Source organism: Mesocricetus auratus, unplaced genomic scaffold, assembly GCF_017639785.1.
Source record: "Mesocricetus auratus isolate SY011 unplaced genomic scaffold, BCM_Maur_2.0 Super-Scaffold_100009, whole genome shotgun sequence".
NCBI classification, from domain to species: Eukaryota; Metazoa; Chordata; class Mammalia; order Rodentia; family Cricetidae; genus Mesocricetus; species Mesocricetus auratus.
Window position 1 is genome coordinate 52,084,962 of NW_024429193.1, and position 25,100 is coordinate 52,110,061.

Here is a 25,100-nt window from a genome sequence, read left to right on the forward strand (position 1 = left end):
AAGCCATAGAGGTCAGACAGTGATGATATACACTTTTGATCCCAACAGCCAAACTAGCTAGCCATAGAGCTAGGTGGTGGTGACATACATCTTTAATCCCAGGACTCAGAAGACAGTCAGATGGATCTCTGTTAGTTCAAGGGCACACTGAGATACATGAAATTGGTCTAGTCCTAAAGAGAAACAGTTCAGCACTTGGGATCCCACGCCTTTAATCCCAGGATTTGAGATGTATAAAAGGAAAAAGCAAGGGTTCTCATGAGAGAATTAATCTTCAGCCGCATTGAGGAGAGCATAGCAGTGTGGGATTGCAGTCTGAGGCTTGGTGAAGAGCAATGCAGTTTGGAGATGCAATCAGAGGGACACAGTCACCCCTTCAGTCTGAGGTAGAGGTAAGAGCTAGTGGCTGGCTGCTTTGCTTTTCTGATCTTCAGCTTGAAGCTTGAACCCCAATATCTGTGTCTGTTACACTGTCCTACATTCTTTGCCCCAGGAGATGCTTAACTCTCCTAGTGGTTTTTAAAAAGTTTTCCAAAGCAGCTTGGTTTATTGTCTATGAGATTGAGTAGCTATAGTGTTTTAGGCTGTGAGCAACCAAAAGGTGTACTTGTGCCCTGCTTCTATTTCTTTTGTAGTTTCTAGCTTTTAAAAATATTTTATTATTTTGTGTGTGAGTGGCTTGCCTTCATGTATGTTTGTACCGCATGCATGCCTGGTGGCCATGAAGGCCTGAATAGAGCATTGAATCCCCTGAGACTGAAGTAACAGACAGTTGTGAGCTGCCATGTGAGCCTAGGAATTGAACCTGAGTCCTGCAAGAGCAATAACTGCTCTTAGCTACTGAGCCAACTCTCTAGCTCCATACCCCACTCCCGTGTTTCATAAATGAGGTTTTTAAAAGCATAATTCAATGTTAGGTTAGGGAGCCTCATTTAACTTTCTAAATGAAAGAGTACTGTTAAACATCAAGTTCTAAACTGGCTTTCAGGAAAGATTTTGGCTCTCTGATATCGTTCTCCCCATAGCATGGTCAGATAGTCATGGCGTGTGCTTTAGAAGTACTGTGCTACTGTGCTCCATTCACATGCTGAAGTACTGGTGAGACATGCTTTCAGAAGCTGGCTTCATTGTTGGTCCAGAGAATGTTTTCTCAGAAACGGAGCATTGTTTTATATCAGAATTTTGCCTGTTAGGCTATTAGATTTGTGTACTTCTGCATGGTTTCCTACTGTATATTTTTTCTGTAATTTGTTTGAATAGAGATGCCGTCTTTTCTGAAGACTCCAATGGATCTAACTATTCGCACTGGTGCCATGGCCAGATTAGAATGTGCTGCAGAGGGGCACCCTGCACCTCAAATTTCTTGGCAGAAAGATGGTGGCACTGACTTTCCTGCAGCCCGAGAAAGACGAATGCATGTCATGCCAGAGGATGACGTCTTCTTCATTGCCAATGTGAAGATAGAAGACATGGGAATCTACAGCTGCATGGCACAGAATATAGCAGGGGGCCTCTCAGCAAATGCCTCACTCACTGTATTAGGTATGCTTACTTTGTTAAGACTGCTGCCTTACTGGAGCCTCTGAGAGCAAGAAAAACGATTTGGAGGTTTTGGTGTGATTTTTTTTTTAACTTTTTTGTTCTTTTCTCTCTCTTTTTTTTTTTTCTTTTGCTATTTTTATATGTTTGTTTTTGTTTTTTGAGACAGAGTTTCTTTTTGTAGCCTTGGCTGTTCTGGAACATACTCTGTAGACCAGGCTGGTCCAGAACTCATAGAGATCTGCCTCCTACTACCCCCTAAGTGCTGGGATTAATGGAGTGTGCTACTAACACTTGACTAAAACATGTTTTTATGTAACTTGAATCCAAGGCAAATTATGCAGTTCAGGTCTCTATTTTCTTAGATACTAGAGTTTTATGGGTTTGTCTTCTCCTCCTTCCTCTATAACTCTAGAGAACTCACTATGTATTCAAGTGAACCACTCTGACCTGATTGTCAGAAACCTTTAAAAAAAAGTGTGTTAACTTGGAGGCTAAGGCAGAAGGATCAAGAGTTCTAGGTCAGCTTATATAGTTGAGAACCTACCTCGGAACAGCAGCAATCCCTAGCACTAATGGCTAGTAGCTCTGGCTTGTGCGTGTCAGGCCAGTGGTGTACTGAGCCAGTGTCCCAGCCCTGGTTAATTTCTTTTTGAGATAGGTATTGTTAAGTTGCTGAGATGGTTGTAAATGTATGATCTTTTTGCTCTGACTTCCCTGAGTAGAGTAGATGGGTTCACAGCCATGCATCACTACAAGTTCATATTTAGATTTTTTTTTCCTTTTTTGAGGCTTTTGTGTGTCTGAAACATTAACTGTTAAATCTTCATGAAACTTCACATTTCACCATACTCTTTATGATCATAGTTCCGTAGGATTTAGGGTGTCATTTTCCTAACTTAGTATTTTTAACCTTCTATTAGAGACACCCTCATTCATTAGACCTCTTGAGGACAAGACCGTCACCCGCGGTGAAACAGCAGTATTGCAGTGCATAGCTGGAGGGAGTCCTGCTCCTCGCCTCAATTGGACCAAAGATGATGGACCACTCTTAGTAACAGAACGACACTTCTTTGCTGCAGCCAATCAGCTTCTCATCATTGTAGATGCTGGGCTAGAAGATGCTGGAAAATATACCTGCATTATGTCTAACACTCTTGGGACAGAACGGGGACATATTTACTTAAATGTCATTTCATCCCCCAATTGTGACTCTTCTCAGAATAGCATTGGACATGAGGATGATGGTTGGACCACAGTTGGAATTGTCATCATTGTTGTGGTCTGCTGTGTCGTGGGCACTTCTTTGATCTGGGTCATTGTTATTTACCACATGAGAAGGAAGAATGAAGACTACAGTATCACAAATACAGGTAAGTGGTACCCAGATGACACATGGCATAGTCTTAGGAATGTAGGATGTAGTAAAAAATAAAAAAGCTGGAGTACTGTGATTCATTACTTGATAGGAGATATAAAGAAGTTTTTCTGATAAAATACCCAGCTTTCTTGAGATAACAACCTCTTTGGGGAAATAGTTTTAAAAATTCCTATGTACTATATATACGTCCCCCTAAATTTAGCTCTTAGAATTATATTACAGGTATATTTTCTTGTTCTTGTTTGTTTGTATCTTTGTGTACTCCTGGATATCAGCACTGTTCTCTAATCCAGACTTGCCTTAAACTCTGAGATCTGCCATCCTCTGCCTCCAGAGTGCTGGGATTAAAGGCATGTGCCATCAAACCCAGTTAATTCTTTTCTTTTGAGAGGATTTCAGTGTATGGCCCTGGCTGGCCTGGAACTCACGAACTGGCCTTGAATTTGCAGTGGTCCTTTGCCTCCACCTCCAGTGTACTGGGATTACAGGTGTGGTGAAGCATGCCTAGCTGAGTTATGTTTTGTTTTGTTTTTGCTTTCTTTCTTTAGAGCCTAAGGTTCATTTCTACCATAATTTGTTTTAGGGGAGAGTTGAACCCTTGTGAGTGGGTAGGTCTTTTACCCCACTCACCTCAAGATCTGCAAGAAAGGAGATCCAAGTAGAGAGGTTGTGAAAGTGTAGCTATAGATAAGATTTTAATCTTTAGTTTATTTTTTTCTTTTGGTAACCCCTCACCCCCAGCCCACTGCTGGTAGTTCTGGGAGTGAACCCATAGCCTGTACATGTTAGACAAACACTTTGCCACTGTACTGCACCTGCAAGCCAAGCCACACTTGTAAAGTGAGACTCTTGAGAAGAATGTTAGGGAAGTGTAGTAAGGGAAGGATAAAGAGCTGTTGGGGTCCCAAGTCCATACCGTTCTCAAGGCCAGTGTCAAAGTGGAACACTTAAAAAATTGCCTTCTGAGTGTTGACTTTAACCGCCTGAGTTTGAGAGTTACAGATGTCTCTTTACAGAGGAACTTAATTTGCCTGCAGACATTCCCAGCTATTTGTCTTCCCAAGGAACACTGTCTGAACCACAGGAAGGCTACAGCAACTCTGAGGCAGGCAGTCATCAGCAACTTATGCCTCCTGCCAATGGATACATACACAAAGGCACCGACGGTAGGCACTTTGCTGTTCATAGTTACAATTTCAGCCTGTTCTAGTGGTGGATTTATTGTTCAGGGTATAGTTTTTCCATGAGCCTGAAGCAGTATTTTAAGATAAAGCACGTAGAACATTTAACTTCATGCAAAATGGAATGAAAATTGACTATAAAGTCTTAACCAGAGAAGAAGGCCATCTTACAAAAGAAACACATTACCCTTAAACAGGGATTGAAGGACACAGCTGAGGCTCCTGGATAACTGTCATTACAAGAAGAGGATTTCTAGAAACTTTTTAAGTGTTTCTACCCTTTTAGATAGAGATGAGCATCCTTCAGATAACATCCAAAGGACATTTGGTTCTCCTGTTGACAGGTAGATACTTAGTAAAGTTTAAGGGAAAAATGATTTTCAGCCTACAGTGGAGAAATTCAGAGGGCTACAAAATGTCCCTAGTAAAGTGAGGAGAACCTCCTTTTGCCTTCCCTCCTCACACCTTCACTTCTGTAGAAAGAGACAAGACAGCAGGGTGGATTTACTAGGGGTAATGTGAGCAGATACTGTTGCTTAGCTTCTTGACTCATAAAAGTAACACCTCATTTGTTTTAGTTTGCTCAAGCCAAGGTGTATCTCATAGCTGGAGGTCCAGGCCTGTCTTGGATCCCGTGGTTGGAGTTTAGACTCTCCAGGCTAGGTAGAGATTTAACATTAGAATTCAAGAGCATGGGCTCTGAAGCCAGAGTGCCTAGGTTTGCATTTTAGCTTTTCCTTCTGTCATAACTCTATAAAATGAGGATGAGAATTATATCTGCTCCGTAGGGATGTTGTGAGGAAAAAAAGTGAGATAATTTGAATAGAGACCTTGAAATTTCAACCTGGTTTATAAAGTAAGTGTGCAGTAAATGCTATAACTGTTAAAGAAAGTTGATTATGACAAAACTGTGTCTTAACAGAAAAGCATTCGGGTTCTTTCCCATTTTGTTATTAGGTGGCACTGGTACCCGGGTGATCTGTTCGGATTGTTATGACAATGCCAACATCTACTCAAGGACCCGAGAATACTGTCCATACACCTATATTGCTGAGGAGGATGTTTTAGACCAGACCCTATCCAGCCTTATGGTTCAGATGCCCAAAGAGACATTTTTGTCGCATCCTCCCCAAGATGCTGCTACTCTGGAGAGTCTGATACCATCAACAGAGAGAGAACTCTCTGCCTTTCCCACAAACCATGAGAGGATGAATGAGAAGCTTCCCTTCTCACAGATGAGCAACGGTAATGGGAACTTTTGTTTCTCTTTGAGGTTTTGATTTTAGTTTCATCTGATCTGCCCTTCTGTTGTATTGGTAGCACACTTATTTCACAGGAAACAAACAAACAAACAAATTAGTGCATTGGAATAATTGCCATGGTTAAATAATGGAAATTTGAGGTGCTGAACATATATATGGCATGAGAAGCCTAAAATGTTCTTTTGTTTTTTTTTTTTTTTTTGGTTGCTCTTCTGTCGGGCAAGCAATCTGGGCATCACATTACCCATGTCAACAAAATAAAACTTTTTCTGGACCAATCGGCTGTCACTTTCTCTCAGAGGAAGAACATGGGGAATGGGGCACGGGGCAAAAATTGCAGGGTCACAGAGGAAGGTATAGTGTTGCTTCCAGGGACTGTTCTGGCAGCAATAAATGATGTAACATGAGACTGAAGATGTGTTCTGTAAGAGACCACTTCTTTCTTTCTTTCTTTTTTTGTTTTTTTGTTTTTGTTTTTTTGTTTTGTTTTGTTTTTTGAGACAGGGTTTCTCTGTATTGTTTTGGAGGCTGTCCTGGAACTTGCCCTGTAGACCAGGCTGGCTTGAACTCACAGAGATCCGCCTGCCTCTCTCCTGAGTGCTGGGATTAAAGGTGTGCGCCAGTAACGCCCAACCGAGAGACCAGTTGTAAAGATTCCCCAAGAGGTTTAGGTCAGAAAAGAGCACTGTCATTTAAGGAATTCTCTTACATTTACTTCAGAAAGAACTGAAGTACAATACCTCTTTTAACCTTGAGAAGTCTTTATTTGAATCTGGTGTTAAGTACAGAGATTAGCAAGTGAGAGACTGCCTTAGGTTGTCCATTCTTTGCCTAGGGTATCCTAATTAATTTTACACAGTGTGTGCTAGGATCCATTATCATTACCTTAGAACTTGTTAGGCATGCGGTTGTGTTCCCATCCTAGACATTAGCCAGCCTGCTTTAAAAAATTTTATTTAACTTTATTTTATGTACATGATGTGAAGTTGTCAGATCCCCTGGATCTGGAGTTAGACAATTGTGAACTGCCATGTGTGTGCTCAGAATTGAAGCCTGGGTCCTCTGAAAAGCAACTGGTGCTCTTAACCGCTGAGTCATCTCTCTAGTCCCACAGCCTGCTTTTTTTATGAAACCCATGACCATCACTTAAGGGATGGCATCACCTAAAATGGGCTGAGCCCCCCCCCAATCAATCACTAGTTAAGAAAATGCCTTACAGGCTTGTCCATAGCTCCATCTTATGGAGGTGTTTTCTTTTTTAATTTTGGTTTTTCAAGAAAGGGTTTCTCTTTGTGTAGCTCTGGCTGTCCTGGAATTGGACCAGTCTGGCATTGAACTCACAAAGATTTGTCTGCCTCTGCCTCTGGAGTTCTGGGATTAAAGATATGTACTACCACTACCTGGCAAAGGTATTTTCTTTATTTCTTTCTTTTTGTTTTTTTGTTTTTTGAGACAGGGTTTCTCTGTATTGTTTTGGAGGCTGTCCTGGAACTTGCTCTGTAGACCAGGCTGGCCTCAAACTCATAGAGATCCGCCTGCCTCTGCCTACCGAGTGCTGGGATTAAAGGCATGCACCACTAATGCCTGGTATAGAGGTATTTTCTTTTTCTTTTTTTTTTTTTTTTTTTTTTTTTTTTTGGTTTTTCGAGACAGGGTTTCTCTGTGGCTTTGGAGGCTGTCCTGGAACTAGCTCTTGTAGACCAGGCTGGCCTCGAACTCACAGAGATCCACCTGCCTCTGCCTCCCAAGTGCTGGGATTAAAGGTGCGAGCCACTAATGCCCGGCCAGAGGTATTTTCTTAATTGAGATTTCCTCCAGTGATTTCATCCTGTGTCAAGTTGACATGAAGCTAGCCAACGCAATTCTCAAAGCAGTAAAGCTACTAAAATAACAGGTGAAAAACAGCAGCATGATTTCAGAAACTAGCTTGTTAGTTCTGTTGAATATAAAGGTTTGGTAGTGCATGGTTCCAGTTTTTATCTTGTTTTTAATGTTGGCATTGTGATCTCAGTGTCCTTATCAAGGATGCTGGGCATCATTACTTCTTTTTGGTGATTGAGTTAAAAGGAAGTCTGGGACTGCAGAGATGGCTTAGAGATAAAGAACATTTGTTGTACTTGCAGAGAACCTGGGTTTAATTCCCAGCACAACAGCTCACAACCATCTGTAACTTCAGTTCCAGGAGATCTAAGTCCCTTTTCTGGCCTCTTTGAGCACCAGACACACATGTGATGCATAGACATACATGCAGGCAAAACACCCATACAATTTTAAAAATAAGATATCAGGCTTTAGGAGATTAATGTTGACATTTCTGTTGTCATTAATGATATTTCTTGTCTCTCATTCCCAGAAATATTTCAGCGGCCTCTATGGAACATGAACAGGGAAGGAGGCCTACTTTCCTTTTCCCAGCAGCCTGTCCTTGAGTCACCACAGCTTCAGCAACATGAGGGCCTGGCAGAGAGAGATCCAAACTGCTCTTCACCTGTGTCCTGCCACAGGTTACGTGACCACACTTTTGATTTTAGTAGGACTAGGAACATTCAAGATGGTAGTGAGGGCACATGAAGCCGGTCCAGGAAGAAATCTGAGCAGAGACTCAAGTTAGTTAATTTGCTACCTCAGAGTTGAGAAGAACCCCCAAAGTCAGCATTTGCATTGCTCTTTGCTTTGAATTATATCTGACCACACCAAAGCAGCCCTGATGTTTGTTTGGGCTTAACACCTGGCGAAGAAAAGGTAGTGGCTGACAGAAATGTACTGCAGAAATGTGTACCACGTTGATAATACACAACCTGGCAGAAGAGGATACGGTCAAATGTCCTTGCAGATGGCCCCACAGGGATGTGCCCAAGTGTGCACTGCTTATCACGAAGAGTGTCATTGCTGCTTAGCCTGCTGGGTTGCCCTAGATGCTGATGAGAAACCATCACTACTTTGACATTCGACTTTGCCTTCCAGGCAAGGAGCAGAGATACTGTCCGAGCTCTCCTAAGTCTGACTGGGATTCTCCTGTGGTGTTGAGTACAGAATGGAGGCTGAGCTTTGATATTCAAGGTCTTCAGCTAGAACCCAAGTTTTTCTGACTGGTACCAGAACAAAGGCTTTTGTATTCTTGTGGGTTTTGTGTGTATGTGTTGTATATTTGTTTTGTCCCTATAACCAGGGGTGTTCATTGTAAATATATGTGCATTTATAAATAATTTTTCTACTCATTGACCTTGTGTGTTGGCTACAATGTAAATATTTTTGATATGCCCAAATTATATATAATGTCTGTCTGGTTACTGTATGGACATCAGCTTCTCAAGATCACAGATTTTGCATAACTTAGTTTAGTGAGGTCTATGAACTCAGTTTAAAGTTCTAAGTCTATTTGTTCTGAAGCTTGTGTAGAGAGGCAGGGTACTTAGTGAGTGTGTGCTCACAAACTCGATCTTGGTGTAATTAACTGCTTGCTTCATGCCTGAAAGTCCATGCATCTAATCTCTTCCCATCTGATTATAAGTGCCAGGTGATAATCTTGTTCTAGCATAAATGTCTTGTTCTTCCAGAGCCCAGCAGCCTTGTCACAGCCCTGTGAGCATAGAAGGTGACTTCTTTAGGGACTGTGTTCCTTCAGCAAAGAACTTTGATGACAAGGAAACCAAAGATTGTTCTTTTTTATGTTTACTTTGTTTTTAATCTCCTTCACAAATGTAGCAATGAAGAAGGGAAGTGTACTCTTGGGAGTAGGTCCCACGGAAGTTCCTGTACTCTGTAGATTTAGAGTAGTCCTTTATACCAGTTACTGTTTAAGCCAAAAAGCTTTCTTGAATTTCTGATAGCAAAAAGCTTTATGTAAGCAAAGAATGTTAACACTAATGAAATGTCATGTGCTTTCAGTCTGTCTTTGAGTGTAATACCAGCTTCCTGCTAGATGGCTCTTGACTTTTAAAGGTGTCTATTCATAAGTAACTGTATATTTCTACAATTCCAAACTCGGTTGCTTAGCTTTTTGTCAGAATGTTAAAATGAATTTCTGATGTTTTTTCCATGCTTGTTTTAATCCTAAACTTTTCTTCCTCAGATAGCAGCACTGTTAGACTTTTAAACTTTTTTTTCTATTTAAATTGTCATGTTTTCTTCATTTCCACTTTGAACCTTTAAAATATTGTAGTTTTCTCATCCTTTTGGACTATATGCTTTCTTACTTTTGGGCTATGTTCCAGTTTTTTTGTTTGTTTGTTTTTTGTTTTTTGAGACAGGGTTTCTCTGTACTGTTTTGGAGGCTGTCCTGGAACTCGCTCTGTAGACCAGACTAGCCTCGAACTCACAGAGATCTGCCTGCCTCTGCTTCCCGAGTGCTGGGATTAAAGGTGTGCGCCACCACCGCCCGACATGTGTTCCAGTTTTATAGTGTCTGACAAGGAACTAAGAGCCGGCCTCCCTCCTGGCGCTGCTCTTGCTAGCTGTGTATCTGACTCTTACTGATGGAAAGAGGCTGTTTACTAGCTGTCCTGAGCCACTCTCCAGTTCCTTCCAGGACCAAAGAGGATTGTGCCACTTCACTGAAGAGCTGCTTTTTGAACTGCTAGCTAGATCAGGAGTGATGCTGCTTGCTCTGACTTAAGCTGTATTTATTTTCCCAGTACAGAACTAATGGCCAAAGAAATGCTCAGGGGAGGGAAAACCCCTGCTTTTCAATAGTGTTAGTAAGCAAAGACTCCTGTCTGATTGAAAAGTTGCCTTTCGTCCTCTGGAGCAGCAGAGCTGCTGCATGGGCTCAGAGTGGAGGTGTGCTGCAGCTCATTTGTGCTGGCCATGCCACTTCTCCTGTGGTCAGGCTGTAGTGCTCTCTCTCTCTCTCCCTCTCTCTCTCTCAGTCAGAGTAGGAAGCAGGTCCTGACCCAGTCCTCCAGCAGTGGCCTTTCTGCTGGGGGTGTCAGTCTGGTCTGGTGAAGTGTTGGACCTGCCCTCCCACATGTCCCTGGCTTGCTTAAATAACGGATTAGGAATCCATTTCAGATGAGAAGAGCATGCCTGTGGTCATATTAACAGCAGATTCTTACCCCAGAGAAAGGAATTCCTGAAAAAACTTGAACATGTTTGACCAAGCAGTCTCTACCATCCAGTAGTGTTAGAACTGGCATCTCATAGCACTTCCTCCATGCTAGACAGGGTCCATCTAGGACTAAGTTAGTTAGAGACATTGCAGAGCAAGGCAGACTGAAATGCTGAGAAAAGTAGTCCATCCCCCAGCCAGTTCCCACTTCATTTCAGTGGGACTACATAAGCTCTCTGAATTGGTTTGTGCCCCTTTGGGCTGATTTTACAACTACCTATAAGAAGTAGCCTTTTCCTTGAACTCTTAGTAGGCTGTACAGTGCCCACTAAGGGCTTGTTAAGGACCATTAGCCTGCATCAAGCAGTTTCAGCACTGTCAGCTGTCCTGTGAAAAGAGGACATGTTAGAAATCTTTATTTACATCTTGTAGGAAATGACAGATACCATCTCCAGGGAGGTGTAGAGGAGTAGTCTTATAATCATACTACTCGTAATGAAAATGGTCTGCTTAGGGGGGAGACACTAATTGCTAGCCATGTTAAAGAGAGTTCTTAGGTGGAGTGGAACATAGTCAAGGTCACTATAATATGTGCAGTGTTAGCATTAGCTTGAGAGTTTGTCCTTTGATCTGTGTGTTTGGTTTAGTGCACTTCAGAATTCTTTTTCTAAAACTAAACCATTTGGGACTTTGGTTAACAAAGAAATGTGGTTTGTGTTCATAATTAAAGTATGAAATGGTGGCATTATTTTTCTGAAAAAAAAAAGAAAAACCTACACTTCTGACATAAGTGCCATTACTCTAACAAAAAATTTAAGCCTGTGGATTTTTAGAAAATATTATTATTATTAATTTTTTAGCCCCTACTGCCTTGAACTCTCAATCTCCTGCCTCACCCTCCCAAATGTGGGGAATATAGGTATGTCTGGCTTGATTAATATTTATTCTTGCCTATGGAGCACAGCTGGCATGGAGTTGGTATTGTAGTGTTCAGTTTTATGTTTACCCAAGTGTGTGAAGATGGCGTTTTCTCATTATTGGATATCCACTGATGTGCTACAAGGGTAAGGAGTAGCAACAGGTAAGTGTGGCTGGCATTGAATCCCCAGTGCTGGGCATTGATCCTACTGCTCTGTGAATGTCTCACTGAGCTCAGATCCCATGACCCCATGTTTGTTCTCTCTCTCCCCCTTTTTTTTTTTTTTTTTTTTTTTTTTTTTGGTTTTTTGAGACAGGGTTTTTCTGTATTGTTTTGGAGGCTGTCCTGGAACTCGATTTGAGACCAGAACTGGCCTTGAACTCACAGAGATCCGCCTTCCTCTGCCTCCCGAGTGCTGGGATTAAAGGCATGTGCTACCACGCCTGGCCGTTTGTTCTTTGTTCTCTTTTTATGTGGGACATACTCCATGTTTGGGCCTTTTTCCTTTGGTGATCCTGGGGATTGAACTTGTAGCCTCCTGCATACCAGGCAAGTGCTCTACCTTGGAGCTGCAAATCAGCGGAAACGTTGTCTTGCTGCAGACTAATGGAATAGATGGTTATAAAAATGGTGGAACCATGTTGACTGGGCTGAGTTTTTCTGTTAGGTGTTCTCAGCCAGTCCAGTATGAAGGTGTGTTGACACCTCCCTTTCTGCTTTAAACTTTTTGTTTGGAACATGGTCTAAGTGTACAGGACTTAGCCTAGATTTTCATTTTCTTTTGTTCTTTTTGGACATTAGTTCATTGACAGAAGTACCAAGTTTCTGAATTAGGGATATATTAGGAACTGCACTTGGAACATCTAAAAACCCAAGAATCACCTGTAGGCTTGGTGAGATGGTTGATGTGTGGCGTCCTAGGAATCAAACCCAGGCAAGCATTGCCACAGCCAGTGTGCTTTAAGTTGTGATTTGGACCCACTCCCTCTTGGTTGCATGTTGTTTCTTTGCAGTTCTGGTAATCGTCAAGCAGTGGAGTGAAGGAGAAGAGCAAGCAGCTTACCTTGCCTGTTGTTGAATGTGAAGTGATCTTGTGATGGCTGTAACTGTTTTCAAAGAGAAGCTGATCTTCTGGTGGCCACGTGTCCTTGAAGTGTGTCTGGCTCTGCAGATGGCCCCTTCACCCACCAAGTGACTTTACTCCCTGCTGTCCTCTATTCTCTTTTCCCATTAGAGGATGTGGGGCTGAGCAGCCCTGGTGTAAGGCACCTCTAAAGAGATATGCGCCATGCTGTTCAGTGTAGCTGTTTCACGGTACTGATTATATTTTCTCACATAAGATTGTATGTTTTATAGAGCATGTGTTTGTCCTGTCTGCTGTAATGTCAATAAAGCTAAAACATGATTCTGTTGTCTTGTCTAAAAGTATAGGAATGAGTATGTGTTATGTTTGGGCCCTTTTGAGGGGAGTTTTCGAATAGTTAAACAAGATAAAATGGGGAGATGGTTTTTCTTTTGCTCTCACCAAGGCCTACTTTGTGTGCCTGGTGCTGGCAGTACCCTGGAACTGAACTGTGCAGGACAGGCACTGTATACTCTCGTCTTGTCTCTCTAGAGGTTCTCTGATGCTAAGTGCTGGGAGACAAATGGGTTCGAAAGTTATGAAAGAGTTCTCTGCAAGAGAGAATCTGAGAGCCATCTCAGATTTTTAGTTTGGTCAAGTCTTTGGTTAACATGGTATTTGAGGAATGTCAGTATTTTGTGACTTCGTTGCTCCACCACCTCGGGCTTGGTCACACTGGGCCAGGTCAGCTCTTTGAAGACTGTGATTCGTCACATCAATCTCATTGTGTACACCTGCCACACCGACAGTCTGGGGTACAGATGCGACAGACAGCTTTAGTCTGTGTTGGGTAGTTAAGGAAACTGCCTTGTGAAGCAGCCACTGACAGGACTTTGATGAGCAGCTCCTCATCTGCTGAGTGCAGATTGCTTTACAGGCCTGCTGTGTTTCTAGCTAACATTCTCTGGAATGGGAAGCCTGTGGCTTGTTAGCAGGGAAACTGCTGTAAGGTAGCTTAAAGGAAAAGAAAATGCATGGGTCAGTTTGTAAGGAGATGGAATGGCAATGTGGCTGTCACTCACATGGCTTGTGGTAGTGGCTGAAATGAGACTGTTGGAGCTGTTGAATTTGCCACCTCTGCTGCATTGGTCAGCCAGTGTTTCTTGACATCTCAGATTTGGAGCTGGAGAGGTTATGACTAAGTGATTAGGAGCACTTGGTGTTCCTAGCACCCTTATCCGGCAGCTTGAGTAACTTGTAACTCCAGTTCCAGGGGATCTGATGTCGGTTGGTACCTGCATACATGTGGTGTGCATTAACGTGTGTGCCAGTGTCAGCAGGGACCAGAAGAGGGCATTGGATTCTCCCAAAGCTGTGAGTTACCTGACATATGGGTGCTGGGTTTTAAACTAGCACTATGTAGAAGATCAAGTATTCTTAACTGCTGAGCCATTTCTCCATCACAAATAAACAAATCCTTAAGGAAATTTCAGGGTTTGGAGAGATGGCTCAGTGGTTAAGAGCACTAACTGATGCTCTTCCAGAGGTCCTGAGCACCCACATGGCAGCTCACAACTGTCTATAACTAATCCGATGGAATCTGATGCCCACTTCCGGTGTGCAGACATACATGCAGACAAAACACCTATGTATACAATAAATAAAAGAAGTTTCAGATTTCTTTTTCAGTGTCCATTTAGTGCCCAGACTGTCAGTCTGTCAAGGCAAACATGAAGAATTACAATTACTGCTGGGAAGCAGGTTTTTGTTTGGTTTGGTGTTTGTTTTTTTTGCTTTTGAGATACAGTTTGTTGTGTAACATCCCTGGCTGTCCTGGAACTCCATTGGTACTCAGGCTTGTCTCAACTCACAGAGATCGGCCACCTCTGCCTACTAAGTGCTAGGATTAAAGGCCACCACTTGACCGGAAGATGTTTTAAAACTAATAGCAAACACATTATTCCTACCACTTCCAGATACTGTTAAGCACTCCTACCCTTAGCATTTCTCATATTTTTTTTTTTGAGGAAGAAATTCTTGTGGCCATTTTGCATATGATAGAGCTTGAGGTCACACACCTGTAATCCCAGCCCTTGGGAGGCACATGCCAGAGTGCTGTTGAGTCTGAAGCCAGCCTGGGCTCTATAGACCCTGTCTCAAAAAAACAGAACAATACAGATGATGGGACAGGTCAAGTACTTGTCCAAATTCATGTAACAAGCAAGCAGGAGAGCCAGGAATTGCATCTAGGATCTCAAAGAGCAAGCTATTATGTCAAAAGGGAAGTGCAAGCCTTTCAGAAGCCTTTGTTGTGTCTTTTGGTTGTGTCCCTGACAAATAGAAATGCTGATGTCATATTCCCCAGGACCTCAGATGACACTCATATTTGAAGATAACCCTTGAAGGATATGATTAAGGTAAATGATGTCTTTTAAGAGAAGGACCTAACCTGTTCTGATGGGAGTCCTAGGAACGAAGAAAAAAATATCAGACACAGGAACCCAGACAATCAATCGTCCATGTGTGAACTGAGAAGGCACTGTCAAGCCAAAATCTTTAGAAGAAGTCAGGCCTCCCCACTTCTCGGTTCCTTAACTGTAAAAAGACATATGTCAGAATAGGGTGTTGGGTTTCTTGGCAATGGACACCACCTGATACGGGTGCTGGGAACTGAACTTAGGGCCTCTGAAATAGTACTACCTGCCTTTAACCCGAGTCACCTCTCCAGCCTGATCTACATTGATTTTTTTTTTTTTTTTTTGGTTTTTACGAGACAGGGGGGGTTTCTCCGTATTGTTTTGGAGGCTATCGGTCCAGCCCGGCCTCGAACTCACAGAGATCTGCCTGCCTCTGCCTCCCAAGTGCTGGGATTAAAGGCGTGCGCCACCACCGCCCGGCTCTACATTGATTCTTTACCCAATCTATAGAACGGCACGGCAGCCTCAGCAGATACTCTTACAACAGCCCAGCCAGACTGGTCAAATTCCTCTTTTGCAAGTAAAGAGTTCAGTCCCGAGTATGTAATTTGCCTAAGGTCACATGTCCCAAAACTGCCTTTCTACTGAAAGAGACTGTTCTCTGACCCCGATCAGAGGGTGTTTTGTTGTTATTTTGTTTGTCTTTGATTTTTGATGGGGTCTCATGTAGTCTAGGTTAGCTTCAAACCCACTACTCAACACAGAGTATGTGATCATCTTGCTCCACCTCTAGAGTAGGCACTGGAATGGCACCATATCCAGTTTTGTTTTGTTTTCAAACAGGGTCTCTATTATGTAGCCCTGGATGTCCTGGAGCTCACTATATAGACCAGGCTGACATCAAATACAGAAATCCACCTGCTTCTGCCTCCTGAGTGCTGAGATTAAAAGCATGCACCACCACAACAAGCTGCCAGTTTTTGGTTTGTTTTTAATTTATTCCTCTCCCGACCTAGTGTATTTGTAGGAGAGAGGGTGGTAGAGAGAATGAATGGGGGCATGTGTGCTGTGGTGCACACGTGGCAGTCAGAGGACGCCCTTGGGTGTCCGTCCTCACCTTCCTCCTTGTTTGAGGTGGGGTGTCTTCGTTTCTGTTGTATAGGCTGAGTTAGGAGTTCTGTCTCCACTGCCCGTCTCCCTGTAGGATCACTGGGACGACAGAGGTATTGCATCCAGTTTTAGTGGGTTCTGGGAATTCAAACTCAGGTCCTCACCAGCAAGTGCTTGTCAGCCGAGCCATCATCTCTTCCAGCCTTCTCCAGTTCTTTGTATGTTGAAATGCAGCATTGAGACTTAACATGTTTAGATTTCCTGAGGAGAAACTGGAGATCAAGCAGAATAGCAAATTGGCTAATGTGCTAGTCTGACCCACTCCAGGAATCTCAGAGGTGCAGGCTTGCCAGAAAGCAGGAGATGACTCTTCCACATAGATGAGTGTGTCTAGGAGCAAAAACAAGAGGTGTTTGGAGCATTCAAGAGTAAGTGCTTATTTACTATTTATCATCTATCTGTCTATCATCCAACTATCTATCTATCTATCTATCTATCTATCTATCTATCTATCTATCTATCTATCTAGACAAAGACCATGTAGCTCTGGTTAGCCTGGAACTTGCTAGGCTGGCCTAGAACTCAAATCTGCCCGACTCTGCCTCCCTGAGTGCTGCCTTCCTGAGTGCTGAGATTATATGTGTGCTCTACCATGCCCAGTTCAATGAGTACTTTTAAGCTCCTATTTTTGTTCTTTTCCAAGGAGAAACCAGACTCAATCCCATACATAGGATAACAGCAGGGCATATGCAACACTGTGTTGTAAAGATTTATTTTTATTCTTTTTAGTTGTCTGCATGTTTGTGTGTCAGCATATGCATACCTGAGATTAGAAGTCGAAGATACGATCCCTCTGGAGCTGTAGTGACAACAGTCATGAGCCACCTGGTGCAGGTGCTGGGAATTGAACTCAGGTCCTCTGCAAGAGCAGTATGCTCTGAAGCACTGAACCATCACTCCAGCTCCAAGACCTGAGTACTTTAAATTTATTTCTTCTCTAAATGTTCCATCAAAGCCAGGGGTCACTTGGTCTTGAAAACAATGGGCACGTGACTGGTGTTGGCGGTGCAGACAGTACCCTGAGTTGTTTATACTTTGGAACAAGCCCCAGAGACAAGCATAGGAGTATGTATCCCATGCCAGAAACAGCAGGTCAGAGAAGAAATACATTTCTCTTCCAACAGGAATTGCTGCCACCCAGGCGGCCTTGTTCTTTTACATGTCACTTGGGGGAGGGGATGGCTCAGGGACTACACAAGCTGATCTTACTGAAAATGGGACTTTCAAGGTGAAAACTCAAGCATGTGATGCTGAGAACTTTTGACTTTTGGAGAAACACAAAATCATAATAAATTGGAGGTCTGTGGGGAAAGCCATGAATCATGTTAGCAGGCATGCTGCCTCATGGGCCTCTGCCATCAGCACCCGCCCTCTCTCACACCTCTCCTAGCCCTTAGTCATCTGTCTCATCTGCGAAGTGTGCTGTTTCCCGACGTTACCTGTTGCCCGGAGCACAAGAGACATCAGTACCCAGGGAGGACAGGAGAAGTTTGCAAAGGACCGCATGCCTGCAACTGTGCATGTTTCCAGGGTTCTATCCTTGGGCAGCTTTAATTTAGGGAGGCCTCTCAGCTGCCTCTGGTCAATGCTTTCCCCAGTCCAGAAAAGAGTTATGACTGGTTCATCACTTTCTTTAAAGTCCTGTCTTGTGTCCGAGTTGTACATAATGCAAGACTTGCTAGTGAAATGACAAATAAGAGTGGTAGAAGAATTTAAGATCAGCATAGATTTTCAGAGCTCCTGAAGGCAAGGTATGGTTTTTGCCAGAGCTCTGGTTGAGAATGCGGGCTTGAAGCCAGGCGGTGGTGGTGCACGTATTTAATCCCAGCACTCTGGAGGCAGAGGCAGGCAGGTAATCTGTGAGTTCGAGACCAGCCTGGTCTATAAGAGTTAGTTCCAGGACAGACTCCAAAGCCAGAGAGAAACCCTGTCTCAAAAAGCAAAACAAAAAAAGAACACAGGCTTGCCAGGTGATGGTGACTCATGTCTTTAATCCCAGCACTTGGAAGACAGAGGCAGGTGGATCTCTGTGAGTCTGAGGCTAGCGTGGTCTACAGAGCTAGTTCTAGGACAGTCAGGGCTACACAAAGAAACCCTGTCTTGAAAAAAACCAACCAACCCCCCCCAACTTGTTTTCTTTCTTTACAAACCCCAGGGTGTCCTTCCTTATGCTCCCTTTTCCCTTCAATTCTAAAATCCCCAATTTGCCATCCATGGTGGGGGTCCCATGGCTAGGCAGAGGCTACCCACTCCTGCAGAGACAGCTGCCTATATACAGAGGTCTCTCTTGGTCAGCTGGGCCCTGCATTTACTACAGGACTTTCAAAAGCAAGCAGCTGGCTCCAGTCCTACTAGCACCAGTCTCAGAAGCTTAAGCCAGTCCCTTAGTTTTGTGGACCCCACCCTTCTGATTTGCAGATTGCAAATAAGTATGCCTTATTAGAGTGGATTACATCAGTTGATGCAGGTAACAAATGAAGCATGGCACTCAGCATAGCAATCCATACATTACGGGCTTTCAAAACGGAGTGCATCCTCCTTCCTTCCCTGTCTGAAATGACTTTGGGGAGAGAAGGGGAGACGGCTGCTTTCTAGGGCTGTCTCTGGAGATTTGGGTTCCTAGGTGAATTTGGCTTGGAGACAAAAAACTGAAAAAAAAAATGAAAAGTGCATTGACTGAGATTCTGACTGGCTCTGCACACATTCACATAGTAGAGTGATCTCGATAAGTCATTGATGGTGGAGTCTGGATGGCACCCTTGATGCTGAGGACTTGTGTGTGCAAACTGATATGCCCTTGGAAGCCCTTTCAGCTCTGGAGTCCTATAGACCTTCACAAGCACTGGGAGCCGTTCCACAGACTGCCTCCAATGGATTTTTGTTGTTTTCCAGTAGTTCTTAACTCCCAGAGAAGACTCTATTAAAGAACAATAATTCCAAATGCATGCACAGAATTTTTTTAAAAGAGAACGGAGTGCTCAGTTGCTGATGAGGATGGGGGAAACAAAGGATTGAGACATTCTGAGCCCTCTACAAAGTGTAATGTGTGGTCAGACCATCAGTGGGCCTCATTCCTGACGGGATCTTCTTTGGCCCAGACATTCCCCCATATAATGCAGTCTCCATTACTGCATATGAACTCCCACAGCACTCTGCGGCAAACTGAATTGCATCTCAGAATATTATCCTCAGTACTTAGCATTCTGGTTTCACGCCGGAATGGGAGGTGACATCTTGGAAGATCACAAATGTTATGGAGACAGAATGTTTGAGTTCACATTATGGCTACTTGTATTACAGGCAATTGACTAGATTTCTTTTAACTTCTGTTTTCTTCTCTGCAGGGCAGTAATGATGATCCTCATTCTACAAGGTTACTGCGAGCACCATGAGAAATAACATTGGCATCTTATTTATTTATTTTTTGAGCCGTGATCTCACTAGGCAGTCAGGCTATCAGATTCAGACTCATTATGTAGCCCAGACTGGCCTTGAACTAACAATTTTCCTGCCTCAGCTGGGCTTACAGTCATAAGTCCCCATACCCAGCTCAGCTTTTGTAAGTCTAATTTATTTAGAAGCATGGATAAATGAAAACGTTCCTTTCTTCGTGTTCTTTGACCAACTAGTGGGCTGCATGCTTTTTTCTGGGGTAACATCTGTATCTTTGAATAAGTTCAAATGTGACTCTCATTTTCCCCAAGGCCTTCAAGGGAGTGCCTGTTGGAATTGTTGGTCTGCAGAGGGACAGCTGCTGCTGCATGTGAAGATGTGGTGATCTTTGTGGACATCCAGGGCACCGCACACTGATGCTCTGACAACCAGAGCTTGCCTATTTCATGTATTGTTCTCAAGTTGTGCTTGAGAATCCAACAAGCTAAGTAGCAGAAAGCTAAGTTTCTTTTTAATTAAAAAACTTAGGTCAGCATACGAAGTATTGGGTTTCATCGTGGCATTTTCAGACATTACATTTTGTCTTCAATTGTTCTCAACTCCAGTCCCCCTTCAAATTTTCTACTGTATGTATTCTGTGACCCTCTCTAGTTCCCAGTTCCCTTAGGATCTCTTCATCCCCTCTCAGGGTCCTCTTTCTGGCTTGTAACCTAGAAATACATGCAGAGACATGCATATACATATGTAACTTAAGATGAGGTTGCATATATGGGAGACAACACTAAGTATATATATTTCTGAAACACTCTTATTTTGCTAGTTTATCTACTTACATCCATTTTTTGTAACCATCATTTATGATTTCATATTTCTTTGTATCTGCATAAGATTCCATTTTGCATATGTATGTATTTTTAACTTGTAAATTTTGACAATTTGTACATATGAATGATGATTATTAATGAATATTAGTGAATTTTTATTATTCCATTACTCCTCATTACCGTCTCTTCTCCTCCTGCTGGACCCCTTCCCAACTAAACCACCTTTTTTTAATACCATAATTTTTTTTGTGGAAGTGGGTGGCCCATTGAGTTTAATTGAGGCTGCTTGTATGAGCATGGGTGGGAGTGCTTACTGGGGCACGGGCAACTTCCTAGTGACAACACCACTGAGGAAAAGGCCTCTCTTTCCTCCAGCAACCATTAACTACCAATAGCTCCCCAGGGAGGGGTGGGGCCTCAGGAACCCCTCCCTAACCTGTGACAGAATGTGGACAATGCTCACTGTTGTGCTGGTATTAAGTGGGTAACAGCAGTTACCAACAGCTGTGAATGCACGCGTGAGTACAGCAGCTAGGTCAAAGCTGGAAGGAAGCTGTCCATAGCACCCTCCCCATCTTCTAGCTCGTATGTTCTTTCTGCCTCCTCTTCCATGATGTTCCCTGAGTCTCATTTAGAGCCAATCACTCAGCAGTTTCCTCAGCACTTTCACTGGCTAAGCATCTCTGCAGTAACCATTGTCCACAACAAAATGAGGCTTCTCTGACCAGGGCTGACACTAGCACTATATGAATATAAACATAAATACTGGGCTGATAGGATGGCTCAGCAGGTAAAGGCGCTTGCTGCCAAGCCTGATGACTTGAGTTCAATCTCCAGGTCCCACATGGTAGGAGAGAACTTATTCCCACAAGTTGTTCTCTCACTCTAATGCACATGTTGTAGCATGTGTGTACCCCTGCCCACAAATAATTCAATGAAACATTAATTAATTAATTAATAAAAATAAGAAAGTATAAATTGTTAGAAAGAAATCCAAGGACATAACATTTAAGTAATTTTCCTCCTAGTGCTCTGTGACCTCCTCAGCTATGGGCTTTTGACTAGCTTTAAATTCCCTCTTGTAGAGCATGTCCAAATCCAATCTATAAGTGGTCAGTTACTGCTGGGGTCCAGTCAGTATCAGTCCTAGGCTGAAAGAGCCATCTATTCTGGACTGATGTCTTTAGGACTGTGTTTGGAACCAGTCAAACAGCCCCGGGCCTGACCTTGAGTGGGAGAGTGTGGATCAGGGAAGTCCTAGCTACCCAGTGGCATTAAGGACAAGACAGAGGCATCTTGTCATTTCAGGAGAGCTCTCAGTTAATACTGGAGACCATGGTTTTATTCAAGCATCCTCTTAAATGGCTTTCCAAAAGCCAGGGTCCTGGCAGAAGACATCTATTATTATGTATATAGGGCTGACTAGGAAACACTTCCTTTAACCCTAGAGATGGCCCTCAGACTTTCCGTAATGGCATGTCTTCAGACACATCCCACTAGTCCCCAGGCATGTCCCACCAGCCCTCATGATGGGTTTGGGTCCTAGGTCTATTGTTACACAAACTAGAAACCATTCTCTACTGTGGCCAGGCCATCCAGAGGTAACCAGCTGACACCTAAAAGACAATAGGATATTCGAGCTCCTGGAACTGAGCTGAGGCCTACATGCAAAAATATCATATTCAGACTCCAACAAGTTACCCCACATTAGTCATGCTACTGTTATCCCAGTAGCCCATTTTCCTCCCTCCCTCCCTTCCTCCCTTCCTCCATCCCTTCCTTCCTTCCTTCCTTCCTTCCTTTCTTTCTTTCTTTCTTTCTTTCTTTCTGGGTATAAGACTGTCTATGACTACATTTTCTTTGTTTATTAATCTATTGATGAACATCTAGTTTAGTTCTATTTCTTGGATATTGTGAATAGTATAACAGTAAACATGGATGGGCAAGTTATTTCTATAATGTGTTATTGACTTAGAGTCCTTCTGGTGTATACTCATTGGTATAGTTGAGTCAAGTATAGCTCTAGTTTCAGTTTTTTTAATTAAAATTATTTTAATATCCGTATGTATGTATGTATGTATGTATGTATGTATGTATGTATGTATGTACTACCACGTCCATGCCTGGCATCTATGGAGGTCAAAAGAGGGTGATGGATCCCTGAAATTGGAGTTATAGATGTTTGTGAGCCACCATGTTGGTGCTGGGAACTGAACCCACATCTTCTGAAGAACAGCCAGTGCCCTTAACTGCGGAGCCATCCCTCCTGCCCTAGTTTCAGCTTTTGTAGGATCCTCCAACTAACGTCTATAGTGGCAGGTTTCCTAGAAGTGTGCATGGACTCCTCTTTCTCCACATCTTGTCAGGACTGTCACTTGTTTCTTATGGTGATAGCCAGTCTGGCTGACATTTCTCCCATGGTAAGGGACTGAACATTTATTTGCGTATGTATGGGCTATTTGCATTGCCTTCTTTGAGAACTGTCTCTTCAGTTCATTAGCTTGGTTTTGGCTGGATGATTTCTTTTCTGGTATTTAATTTGTGCTGGGGAAGATTGTATTACTATTCTCAGGGCTCTGGTGCTTGTCTCCTTGGCCAAACAGAAACTTCCTCATTTCCTATAAATTCCACTTGTCAATCATTGGCACTATTTGCTGTACAGTGGGACTCTGTTCAAGAAGTTCTTGCCTAGGCCTGCATCTTGGATGCTTTCCCCTAGTACCTCCCAACTTTCAGGCCAGATCTTTGGGTTGATTTCTGTGCAGGATGAGAGACCGGGTTAGTCATTCCTCCGCTTGTGGAAACCATTTTCTCAGCACCGGTTGATAGATAGGCTATCTTTCCTCTGCTATGTGTTTTTTGACACCTCTGTCAAAAATTAGCTAGTACAATTTTGTGTCCTTATTTCTTGGTCCTTTATTCGATCCTGTTGTTCAACAGGCCTGCTTTTGAGTCAGTACCATGCTGCTTTTGTTATCACGACTCTATAATATGACTAGACAAGAGAGTTCTGATACTGCCAGCATTTTCCTTTTCTGATAAGGATTTGCTGGAGATACTCAGGGTCTTCTGACCTTGCAGGAAGCTAAACTTCTGACTTGCCAAAGGAATAAGTAGAAAAATCTGAAGAAGAAAGCTCCCTCCCTCCTTCCCTCCCTCCCCCCTTCCTTGCTTGCTTTAAAAACAAAACCCTCTTTCTCAGTTTGGGCCTTGTCTGTTTTTCTTTATATTGAATACTCCCTGTTCCCTGGGTCCATCTAGCTGAGAAATTCTTCAGGCTAAAAATAACTTGAAGCTCATTTTAAACACCTTAATTCTTTGTGCCTTTGTAGGTCCATCCAGCTAATTGTCAACAAATATTCCCAGTGGCAGGCAACTGACTGAGAAAGCCACGAAGCCCCCCAAGTTCTCTTCCCACAAAGCACCCCAGGCCCAAGTTAGTCAAGTCTGAATTTTGCAGTAGGTGGACGAAGATGCTGGAGTCTGAGATGCAGGGCAAACTGCAGTTCTCAGCACAAGTGCTCCTCAGATGCAGATTTTAGAATTCCTGAGAGGAAGTGATCGCTGTGGTTCCAAGCCATGGAGAAATCCGGTCCCATTGAGAAGCCGCGTCATTAAACTCCTGAACATCCATCCCATCATCAAATAGCAGGACGGCAGGTGGACAAATTGTTGGAGTCCTTTCAAAAGGTGCCATATTTTGCCCCCAACCCCCCCAAGGTACCTCTTGTTTCCTGTTTCCCTGTGTGGAGGCTGATTTTACCAAGTTCTAATACACAACGGTTTGGGCGAGAACTGTCCTCCAGGTGGCGCTTCAGCACAGAGAATGGCGGCTGATGGCGCTTCCCAGGCCACCATTGCTCAGGGATGCCCTTACGTAAGGCATTCAACGGAAAATCTGGCTGCTCGGGTTGCACAATGGAGGAAAAAGGCCTGGCCTTTGTCATAGCTCTGGCTGCAACTCTAAATCTGTCCGGGGCGGTGCAGGACTCCGAAAGTTCTAGGCTGCCGCCAGGACGAAGCCCAGAACAGCTTGGCCTGTTGGGAGGGTGAGGCCAGAGCTCGGGCTTGGCCTGTTGGGAGGGTGAGGCCAGAGCTCGGGCTTTGTCCTCGGAGGCTGGAGGCCATGCTCTGGGCTCGCAGCCGATGGCTGAGCTCTCAGCTCGGCCAGGCCAGGCCAGGCCTTGAAGCACAGCCGTCCAAGGCTGCAGCCCTTCCCCTTGGCTTTCCCTCGCCCCACCTCTGCTCCTTCTCCCTCCTCCCCTCCCCATCTCTCCACACCCCATTCTCACCTTATGCCATTTACAAATCGATTTCCCGGTGTGATCTCATTTGCAGCTTCCACTCCCGGGGTAGAGGGACAGATTGGGGCCATCTCTCAGTTCCTGCACTCTAAAGAAGGTCCCTTCCCATGCCTGTCACCACTCGCAAATACTGAGGTGCGTGGGCAAATATTGAATTCAACGTGGTGGTTTCAGAGCTTGGCACCGAGGAGTGCGCGAAACTATTTACAGCATGAAGAAATATTTACATTTGAAAAGCTGGGTGGAGGAGAATTGCCTGGTCAGTGTACTATATTCCAGAAGTCAGGGCCTCAGATACCGGGGACCAGTAGCAAGGCTCCGTTAGGCACTAATTACAACTCATGGCTTTGCAGGCAGAAGTACAGTGTGTAGGAACATAAAGGAACCCGTGCAGACTTGTCTCAGTGCCTGACAGACACCATGAAACTTCTCTGGGTTAGGCACCGGGGCACCTGTCTCTAAGGGAACACGTGACAATACCGATGAGACTGAATGAGTAGAATTTTTGAGGACTTGTTTAAAGTATGGGGTGGACAGGCCCTCTATTTATCAAAAGTCTCTTGTCTTCATTGAGGACCCGTCTACCAGGCTATTGTCTTT

The 25,100-nt window shown here is 43.6% G+C and overlaps 1 protein-coding gene and 2 long non-coding RNA genes across 6 annotated transcripts in view; 2 read left to right on the plus strand and 1 right to left on the minus strand.

The window, feature by feature from the left end:
* Positions 1 to 8,585, plus strand: part of Lrig2 (leucine rich repeats and immunoglobulin like domains 2) — a 46,298-nt gene extending 37,713 nt beyond the window's left edge. For 2 of the 4 annotated variants that reach the window (XM_040752112.1, XM_040752116.1), the window contains 5 exons: positions 1,261 to 1,542; positions 2,463 to 2,912; positions 3,937 to 4,086; positions 5,059 to 5,346; positions 7,717 to 8,585. In XM_040752112.1, the coding sequence (XP_040608046.1) occupies positions 1,261 to 1,542; positions 2,463 to 2,912; positions 3,937 to 4,086; positions 5,059 to 5,346; positions 7,717 to 7,934 (1,388 nt within the window). In that variant the 3' untranslated portion in view covers positions 7,935 to 8,585. The remainder of the gene's footprint in view (positions 1 to 1,260; positions 1,543 to 2,462; positions 2,913 to 3,936; positions 4,087 to 5,058; positions 5,347 to 7,716) is intronic. The other 2 variants (XM_040752114.1, XM_040752115.1) reach the window with 2 other exon arrangements.
* A 7,195-nt stretch (positions 8,586 to 15,780) lies between these two features.
* On the minus strand, positions 15,781 to 24,699 carry LOC121142365. Its single transcript, XR_005879365.1, has 2 exons — positions 24,489 to 24,699; positions 15,781 to 16,309 (listed from the first exon to the last, which is right to left on the minus strand). It is a non-coding gene; the product is annotated as an uncharacterized LOC121142365 (long non-coding RNA).
* Positions 18,022 to 22,260, plus strand: LOC121142366. Its single transcript, XR_005879366.1, has 2 exons — positions 18,022 to 19,538; positions 19,684 to 22,260. It is a non-coding gene; the product is annotated as an uncharacterized LOC121142366 (long non-coding RNA).
* Positions 24,700 to 25,100: the final 401 nt, after the last annotated feature.